The sequence below is a fragment of the Poromitra crassiceps genome, assembly GCF_964638095.1.
Source record: "Poromitra crassiceps genome assembly, chromosome: 9".
Classification (NCBI taxonomy): Eukaryota; Metazoa; Chordata; class Actinopteri; order Beryciformes; family Melamphaidae; genus Poromitra; species Poromitra crassiceps.
The window spans coordinates 21,018,901-21,029,421 of NC_139630.1; the positions used below are offsets into that span (position 1 = coordinate 21,018,901).

The 10,521-nt window shown below is 45.4% G+C and overlaps 1 protein-coding gene across 1 annotated transcript in view; it reads right to left on the minus strand.

Moving 5' to 3' along the window:
* The window catches only part of gnpat (glyceronephosphate O-acyltransferase), a 64,392-nt gene extending 54,021 nt beyond the window's left edge, over positions 1 to 10,371 (minus strand). Inside the window, exons 1-2 of the mRNA XM_083643698.1 lie at positions 10,242 to 10,371; positions 5,211 to 5,402 (exon numbers count right to left, since the gene is read on the minus strand). Of these exons, the coding sequence (XP_083499824.1) occupies positions 5,211 to 5,402; positions 10,242 to 10,265 (216 nt within the window). The 5' untranslated portion in view covers positions 10,266 to 10,371. The remainder of the gene's footprint in view (positions 1 to 5,210; positions 5,403 to 10,241) is intronic.
* Between the last annotated feature and the right edge of the window lie 150 nt (positions 10,372 to 10,521).

A 10,521-nucleotide genomic window follows, 5' to 3' on the forward strand; every position in this document is an offset into this window, starting at 1 on the left:
TGATATGACCAGCTTCTCAAAGCACTTGCTGGCTATTGGCGTGAGGGCTATTGGGCGCCAGTCGTTGAGGCTGGTCACTTTTTGCTGTTTGGGAATGGGGATGATTGTTGCTGCTTTGAAGCAGGGGGGGACTCGTCGGAGGGAGAGGGACTGGTTGAAGATGTCTGTGTATACGGGTGCCAGCTGGTGAGCGCAGGCCTTGAGGACCCGCCCGGGGATGCCGTCCGGGCCGGCCGCCTTGCATGGGTTGATACGCAGGAACGACCGGCACACTTCGTCCTCAGTGATGGTGAGAGGGCGGTCTGGATCTGTGGGGGTGGTGGGTGGTTGGGTGTGAATGGGAAGGGGTGCTGAGGGGTGGGGGGTGGGAGGGGGGGGGGGGAGGGGAGTTGGTGGGGGGGGGGAGAGGGGGGAGGGTGGTGGTCGGGGGGGGGGGGAGGAGGGATGGTGGTCGGGGGGGGGCAGGAAGGGTGGTGGGGGGACGGAGAGGGGGGGGGGATGGTGAGGGGGGAGGGGTGGCAGGGGGGGGAGGGGAGAAGGGGGGGGGGGGGTGAGGGGAGGGAGGGAGGTGATGGGGGGGGAGAGTGGGAGAGGGGTGGGGGAGGGGAGGGGGGGGGTGGATGGGGGGCGCTCTGGCAGAGGGGTCGAATCTAGCGTAGAACGCGTTGAGTTCATCCGGTAGGGTGGGTGACGTGCTGGGGTTCTGTCGTTTCACCTCTTTGAAGTCTGTAGCAGCATGGAGGCCTTTCCACAGGTGTCTGGGGTTGTTGGTGTCCAGTTTTGACTCCAGCTGCCTTCCGTAGTCTTTCTGTGCTTTTTTAATAGCGGTCCGGAGGGCATATTGTGCCTGCTTGTATTGATCTGGTGTGCCTGAACTGTAGGCGGTGGTCCTGGCCATAGACATATATAAAGGCTAGATGGCTTAAGGCGGAGTCACCAGCGTCGTTGAAGCGCCGCCATCTTGCTACGGCAGGCTTTCTGGTACGTTCTATGGTAGCTGTTGGAGGGTGCACAGACAAAAATACTCATAACTCGCTGAAATCTTGACGGATTTACAAACGGTTTGGTTTATTACCGTACAAGCATATTCCGTTCCCGAGATACGGCAACAACAACAAAAAAAAACACTAAAAACACTATTTTTTTGATGGGCTCCAAATTACACCAAAATTAAACTGAAGCATCTATGCCATGAGAGGGATTCAGGCACAAAGTTTAATGCAGTTTCATCCATTTCCCTAGGAGTTATGATCATCTGATGTGATAATACTAACCCAACAACAGATGCTCATAGCTCCTAGCAAAATGGATGAAACTGCATGAAACTAGGTGCGTGAATTCATCTCATGATGCTGATGCTTCGGTCTAAGTTTGGTGTAATTTGGAGCCAAAAATAATAATAAAATGTTAGCGTTTTTTTAACCCATAGATATATATAAAGCTGTGGTGCCGTAGCAAGATGGCCACCATGCGACGACGTCGCTCTCCATTGACCGGCAGCGCGGGTAAGCCATCTAGCCTTTATATATGTCTATGGTCCTGGCGTGCAGGGCAGCCTTGACCTCGCTGTTGATCCAGGGTTTCTGGTTGGGCATTATTTTGACTTTCTTTGTCGGGACTATGTCGTCGGTACACTTCTTAATGAAGCATGACACCGTCTCTGCGTACGCGCCCAGGTCTCCTGCCACTCTGAACTCCTCCCATGCTACTTGGTCAAAACAGTCCCTCAGGATGTCGTCTGATTGGTCTGACCAGCAGTGGGCGGTTCGGAATGCTGGGGGCTGTTTTTTCAGTTTGTGTTGATACCTGGGCAACAGCAGAATGGAGGCGTGATCTGATTTGCCAAAGGGTGGACGGGGTACGGCCTTGTAGCTGTGGCGGATATTTGTATAACATTTATCCAGTGTGTTATTGACTCGAGTGGGGAAGTGAACATGCTGGTGCAGCGTGGGCATTCTTCCTTTCAGGTTTGCTTTGTTAAAATCCCCGGTCACTACCAGGGCCATTTCCGGTTGTTTTGTCTCATGTGCGCTGATCGCTCGTTGCAGCTCTTTCAGCGCAGCCGTGGTGTTTGCCTGTGGGGGGATGTATACACCCATCACGGTTACTGTACTGAATTCTCGAGGACTCCAGAACGGCACGCATTGGAGCATTACATATTCAAGGTCCTCCGAGCAGTATCTTCCTATGACTGTGTTGTTCACGCACCAGTTTTCATTAATCATAAGACAAACGCCCCCTCCCTTCTTCTTACCGGATCGTTCGTTTCTGTCTCCTCTGAATACACTGAATCCTGGTAACGCGATAGAGTGGTCCGTTGTGTCAGGAGTAAGCCAGGTTTCCGTTAGGCACAGAACATTGCATCGCGCTATGTCTTTTTGGTATAGTGCACGCGCTCTTAGTTCACAAAGTTTATTTTCCAACGATTGAACATTTGCCAGCATTATGCTGGGGAGAGGTGGTTTATCCGCGCGCTTCCTCAAGCGGGCGAGAAGCCCCCCTCTCTTCCCCCTCCTCCAGCGTTGTTTTTTGAGTTCAGGAAAATCCGTAAGATCTGGAGCTTGCCAGTTGCTGTTGGGATATATCCGTTCTTTCCTGATTTTGATCAGCGCGTCCCTGTTGTATTTTATTCCGACGCTGATTTCCGTGTTATATCCGCTGGTGTCCGTGCCTCCGTTCTCTGCCTCCATGGCGGGGGCGCGGGGCTGTTGTTTGTTGTTGTTTTTTGCGTGCGAGCGGACAAAGCGGGTCCCCGCCGTCGCAGTTTCTTGCAAAGAAAAAGTGCGAAGACGCCACTATCTACACTATTCAGAACACTGTTATATACAATAGGTATTTACAAAGCGAGTCGAAGCAACGAAATAAAAACAAAACGCGTTTACACTGGAATACAAGCCTATTTGTCTATGAAGTCACTAGAGCTCCCTAGCGAGTCGCCTTCTCCCGGCGCCATCTTCCGCTCCGATACTGACATATCAGTATGTCAGTATAATATCAGTAATATAGAGCAGTGGTCCTCAACATGAGGTCGGGGGACCAGACCAGGGCTCCTTGAGAGGGTTCCAGGGGGTCCTCAGCAAAATGATGAATTGCATTATTTCATTTGTAAGAAATGAACACAATTAGAGAATTAATAGAGCAGTGGTTCTTAAACTTGTTTGGCTTCAGTACCTCATTTCCCTGATCTCTGAATCCAAGTACCCTCTTGACCTGACCACAACATTTTGCTTAGAAAACTGCAAGAGAAAACTATAGCATATGATGAATGAATGATAACCCACCTTTTGAAGCATATAACATTACAAAATAAGAAATCGAGTTGTAAGTAGTACCTCCTGATTGCAGATTTATTTTAATGTTTCATTTATTTTCATGATTTATTCTTACATTTTTCCATTGTCTCCTTTCTCTCAAGTACCCCTGTAGTACGTTCATGTACCCCGAGGGGTATGCGTACCCCAGTGTGGGAACCAGTGTGTAAATAGAGTGATTCATTGTATTGATCATAGTTTATTTGTCTCTCTACCTACAATACAGAGTGACATCAATTTCTGGCTACATCATGTCGAACAAGAGATTAGATTTGGCTCCAAGAGAAAATCTCATCAAATGCGGCTCTGTGGCTCGAATCATAATCAGAATCACTTTTATTGCCACAGGATGCAAGATTACATGCGAGGAATTTGTCTTAGTGTTATTATGCAGCGGAGCGGTCAGGTCAATATTCAGACATAAAGAAATAGGAAAAACAACAAAAAGACAATCACAACATTGCAAGTGCAGTCCAATATATACAATATATACACGAGTGGAGGAGGCATAAAATATGAATTTACATTGAATTTACAGTCCTGAGTTAAATAGGCGTTGAATAGAGAGCCGCAGTAACGAGTCCGGAAATCATCGATGCTAACAGCCCTGGTTCTTCACAGTTTTCGCCTATGGGAGTTTTGAATGGGTTTTTGGCGCGATGCTTCTAATAATCTCTCTGGGCAACGCTGGCTTAATCAAACGCGAACCAGTGTTTAGTAATATCATCTTCACACACGAGGACCACTTTTACGAGTTTTGAAGCTTTTACTTGCCGTTAAAAGGACGGCTAGCTAGCAAACGGCTAAATGAGACTACACTTTTGAGTCGGATATATACGTCAATAACGTCACCACTTCAAAGGGCGAACACGGAAATTCTCTTTCCCTCACCTGGTTCAGCCCCGTTCAGCCCGGGGTAATCAGTGCACACATCAACAACAGTCCAGGTTGAGTGCTGACGTGACGTGGAAGCCTATGCGACAGTGTGTAGTTCTGGATTAGCTTAGCTCGAGCATTTTACTTCTAGGGCTCGCATTTACGCTTCAAAACTCATGAAAGTGGTCCTCGTGTGTGAAGATTATCCGACGGAACTCTGGTTCGCGTTTGATTAATCTTGCGTTGCCCAGAGACCGTATTTGAAGCATCGCGGCAAAAACCCATTCAAAAATCCCATAGACAGAAACAGTGTAGAACCAGGAAGTTCGGGACTTCCGCATTCTGCCTACAAAAATACGTCATCCCTGCGGCTCTCTATAGGCAGTGAATTTACATGAATTTACAGTCTGAGTTAAATGTGCTTAATGTGTTGTATACTAAAGTATCAGTAAGGTTGAGAATCACTGGTGTAGAGTGAATGAAATCAGAGTGAGGCTACACTTTACATTCTAGAGAGCTGCTTTGACTAATTCCTATATTATAAACTATAACTCACTCAATGCATGCAGTATAAAGTTTACACTGTATGCATTGAGTGAGTTATAGTTTTGTCTGAATCATGATTAACGTGACCAACGTTAGAAAGTTGCGGCGTCCCGTGGACACCTCTTAGCTACCGTTGTAAAAGCACTGTGAAGCTTGGCCTCTTAGGGCTTATTGCTTCATTTGAAACCGAGCTTACTTCCTGTCAGCTGTTATATTAGCAAACACTGCAACAAGAAGTCAGCTAGCGTCAATAGACCCTTCTCACGGGGGCCATTTTGTGTCGAAAAGGCAGGCGAGGATAAACACTAATGAGGGTTTCCAACTTCCATGATTGGAATTTGGAAACCCTCATTAGTGTTTTGCTTGCACCTGTGTTTATTCTGCCTTTTCGACACAAAATGGCCCCGTGAAAAGGGTCTATTTAGAATGTTTATGTTGTCAAGTTAAAACCGTCGATAGTCAAAGCTATTGATGTACCTGATGGATGACATGGTGCAGCTGAGGGGAGTGCAGCACCATGGTCTTGAGCGCGCTGGCTTTGCAGGGAGTCACTCCTCGGTAAAGGACCGGGGTGTAACATCTGAGGGCGTATCTCAGGTCGCTGGAGGTCCTCCTCTCCTCCAATATGTCCTCAAAGTCATCTCTGTTCTTCAGCATAGGGTCTCTATGCTGCAAGAAGAAAGACAGGTTTGAATCTCAGTGTTTCCCACAGGATTTTGAGTATTTGTGGTGGGGGACCGCAGACCCCCTAGGGGGGTGCGGGGGCATGCCCCCCGGCGGGATTTTTTTAAACATTTTAAAGTAAAATGCATGAATTTGGTGTACTTTGAGAAAGCTTAAGAGCAAAATTAAAAGGCTAGATCTAAGTGAGAACATGTCATCATTACTGTGCTGTGGGTTTACAATGACAAACTAAATTTCTCCCTATAGGTCAGGGATACTCAACTTGCTTTGCCACTTTCGTGAAATGATAGAAGGCGAGGGGCCAGTTAATAAACAAACAATATACATTTTTCTGTAGCGGATTGTAGGTTTTTGGGGTGTCAGCCGGAGTTTAGGCTGACAATGTTGTGCACACCTGATAGTTAGGTTAAGTTAGTTAGGTTAAGTACATACATAAGTGCCTGGGTAGCGAGCAGATGGCGGTATTTGACAATTTAGCAGCTAAATCATAGATTATTGAAAGATATTCCATATTCCAGACTGAAATGCTATAACAGAAGTATTGGCCAGAATGACATGAACATTTATTGGACACTTATTCAGCGGATATCTTGCATGTTGCGTTCAGGTGCACTGTAAAAAAAAAAAAAAAAAAAAATGATGTTTGGTCAACATCATTTTGTGGCGGTCCAAATATTATTGTGGCGGCCTGCCACAAATTCCTTTATGTATGGGAAACACTGAATCTCAGAGACATCTCTGTTCTTCAGCATAGGGTCTCTAGGTTATCAGAAGGAAGACAGCCTTGAATGATTGACTGGCTACTGTGGATAGCATTTCAAACTAGGGAGTAGGGAATAGGGATGTCACGATACTAGAATTTCTACTTCGATACCGATACCCAGGAAATATCGATACTCGATACCATTTTCGATACCACGCGGCGGGATGACAACATTCAAGAGGCATAAAGAAATAAACAAAGAAAGATGGATGGACAGATGCACGCTTCTCCATAATCTAGACCTGATAAAACGAATTAAAAACTTTGACCATACACAGCAGATTACACCTGCTCTAGTCATCAGCCTAAGAATACTTGTTGAAGCAAAAGATACCCACCAATGACAGGGAGGGACAAATCAGTGGTATGTTTGAAAGCACTGCTGATATTGATACAGTTGCAAATGAGTATTGTATCTATTTCAAATTTTTAGTATTGATACATTTTTAGTATTGATACTTATCGATACTATCGATACCTGTTGCAAATGAGTATTGTATCCATTTCAAATTTTTAGTATTGACTTTTATCGATACTATCGATACTTTTGACAACCCTAGGGATGCAATTTTATTTATCAGTTTCCTTAATCGATTCATTGGTCATGTTAACGATCAATTAATCGATTAATCATTATATTAAAAAACTGCTTTTGACATACAAAATATAAAATGCAGGGTTTTACACCAGTCTTTAGGCCGACCCAACAAGTTGACCACCCAACTAAACTTCCTGCATTAGCTGTCATTGTGCTTGTGGACGTGACAGATTTCAACATTGTATTACAATATTGACAATGATTACTGTTGTCTTTTTGGGTGTAATTCTCCCACACTGGACTTTCTGCCTGCTTGCTAGCTTGTGAAAGTTAAATTTCACCCTTGTGGTGTTAAATCATTTCAGCAAAGAAAATAAAAATTAGAAAATAGCACATAGCCTACATTGTCGATTAATCGGTTAACATAACATATAGTTTGATCGATCAAATTCTTAACGATCGATTAATCGATTGTCGATTATTCATTAACATCCCTATTTCAAACAGTCACAAAAGAAATAACAACAAAACTACATAGCATTGTCACAAACACAAAAACACGGACAGGAAGGAACTCCTGCATGTGCCGCACATTGGTTTCGGTAGGGTCAGATGGAACAAGCTTGACTTTTTGGAATCCTAGTTGCTTAAAAAATTTAGCAGTTATTGTTTTAAACAGACAAAGTTTGACAAAAACCAGCTAGTTGTCTGATACCCAACGCATGCGCACTGGCATCATTTTAGCCACAGCACCCGACGGCGATGCTGCGTAGCTCTCCGTGATTTTGACAGCAAAGGCAAAGATAGTCAGGAAGATGGCAGTGGCACATGTGACACATCTATCTACTGTATAAAGGGGCTTAGGGCAATCTCTGTTCTCTGTTTGTTTCCATTTTTGTCCCACTGATGATCATCAGTGATGTTATAAGACGGATGATGTCATCAGTGATGTCATCATTGGCACTGATGTGAAACTTAAGGGGCACCCAAGGGGCACCCCCTTCCCCCCGCATGTAAACTTAGGGCAATAACATTTTGTGAGCAACACACAGTCACACACAGACACCCACGCCAATAGAGCAGGCGAAGCCATGCACCAGCCGAGCTGCGTATGCGAGCTGCGGGGCCAGCTCGGCGAGCTGCAGGGCCGGCGAGGGCGCGCAGCGGGCAAACCTAGGAACTGAGCGCACATACTGTAGCGCGCGAGATGCCTAGTTGCTCAAATTGCCGACAACCTTTTGAAAAAGAGGAAATGATGCCAGTGCGAGCTGTGCATGCATCGGGTTTCAGGGCCCAAACAACTAGTGTCCTCTAGAGAGAGAATGGCGTCAGGGGAGAACCAAAATGCGAGACTCATTAGCCAATGAACAGCCAGGAATGGGTCTCGCACTACTTTTGCATGCTAAAATAAAGCTGATAATGTACAATTTGATTCAAGGGGGGGGGGACCCTTTCAGAGTATAACACAAACTGTCTATTTTGCTGCAACTCGACAGTGCTGCTTAATCCAGGACCTTACTTCCTGGAACTCTTGAGAGTAAAAAACTGGTCCACTGGAGTGAATGGAGATGTCGGGACTCTATCTACATGGCTCATGGATGTATTAAAAGAATGACACGGCTCTGCAAACAACTAGCCGGTTTTCATCAAACTTTGTCTGTTTAAAACAATAACCGGTCACTTTTTGAAGCAACTAGGATAAGGATAAGGTAAGTCAAGGTTGTTCCATCTGACCCTACCGAAACCTTCAAGGCAGAAATAATGTGAGTTTAACGGATACAGGATTCCACAAGTTTGAAGACAGTAAGGTAAGAGGGCGCATCTGAGGCTGAGGGTAGCCAGCCTTCAACGTGACATCACAGACTATGTCAGTAGCAACTTGCAAGTGACTGATAGTAGCCTACATGGAGGTCACGTGGAGGCTGGGTTTACCGAGGCTAGAGGGTACAGCATGTAGGCCCAGAGCCACAGTGATTTGTAGACAAGCAGCAACATTTAGATGTGGTGGTTAATTAATGTGCTTCTTTTGCTTGTTGACAGAAGTACTATACTATCTCATGAATTATAAAATGGGTACCTCAAATCAAGCAATCTGATTGGTTCACAGCCATTGTATAATTCCAGTAACCGAGTTCAATAACCCATGGCCATGGGTTATTGGTTACCATGGCAACTCTCTTACTAAATGGCAGTGCTGCGCTCGAGCCAAACAGCTTTCTCCTGATCTGCTGTATGGAGGGTCACTAGTCCTTCAAGTCTTTGTACAATGAGTCATTATGGACGCATGATGGCGCAACTCTCTTACTAAAAGTACGTTACTTGCTGTCGGCATACGGCTCTGGGGCCGGTTGCACCAACTGGTCACTGCAGAGATCTCCGCGGAGACCTTTTTGACCGTCATCGTCGTAACTGCGGTCAACTGAGCCGTGTTCGTCGTAACATCGCCAGTTCGCTGTCTTTGAAAGCACGACGTTAGATTATAACTAACTAGTTGTGTGGCTTAGCCTTCCAAAATGTTGCCGTTAGTTTTTTAGAAGTTAATACATAGAATTGGGAACGTTACATTCAATTTCATTCAGACTGTCTTTCTGGCTCAATCGCCGCCATTGGTGCAACCGGCCCCTGGTCGGGCTTTGCTCTCAGCCAAGCGCCAGGATTGGCCAATGTCAACTTCAGTCTCCAGAACGATCCAATCAAATCACCCGCAGGTCTATCTTCTTGCTAGAGGTCCCGCCTTACAGTAGTGTTTCACTGACTCTCAGAATACCATGCCAGTCGGACTTATAGTGTTATTATTATTATATTATTATACTTGGAACCCTTTTATAAAAGCAATATAGCACTCGAGCAGCGTGTGTTGTGAAATATATCACACTGATAAGCTGTTATCCCACTCGGCCACACACTTGCTCTCGTGATATATTGCTTAAATATAACTCAAGCAGAAGACATGTTATGAATCCAGAGGCGCCACTGTTCAATTCGGCCCAGATAGCCGCTAATATTTCTGACAAAGTTTTACTTTAATCGCCTGTTGAACTTGATACACTCTTCCACAAGAAAGCTAACGTCGTTACACGCCGAGGCAGTGGCGAGCGAATCAATTGGCTAGCGGTGATATAGCCTATACAAGACATTTTGTTGAAATAAGGTGCTGCTTTGTAGCCTATGCATGCCGGAATGTAGAATGGTCCTATAATGATTAGGACAAGCTTTTTGAGTCCTGTTGTAGGAAGCACGTGGCTTTGCCCAAGCATTAAACATTAAATTGACAGATTATTGCATGAAGTTTGGCGTCTATCTATTCACCGGGCAGAGAATGGCACGTATTGGAAAACGTTATCTACGATGTATATCCCATGAATGCTCCCTGTTCTGCCATAGAAGAGTGGACTATTATTATGAATTAGGCGTCCAAATGTTTAATTGAAACGTCAGCTGTCAGATGTTGGTGGGCAGGACAGCTGTGCTGAGCGAACTTAGCTTAGCCGTCGCGGTTTAACGTGAACGTTAAAGCACCTACCGAATAAGGAGATCTGGATGCCATTCTTCAGTAACGTTACAGTTTATAACAACATAGATATATCAGTGCAAAAATACTTCTTCCGCTCCAACGACTTGATTATAATCCTTTCGGAAGATATCAGCATCTGTCTTCTTCACATGGGCGGTGTCTGTCAACAGCACTTCCGTGATTTTTCACTAAGCTACGGTGGCCGGGAAGGACCAAACTCTTCCGTGCTTGCGCCCCACGTGGATTTCACAGTTTGTTGTCATTCTGTTAACTGCAGTCGGTAGCTACT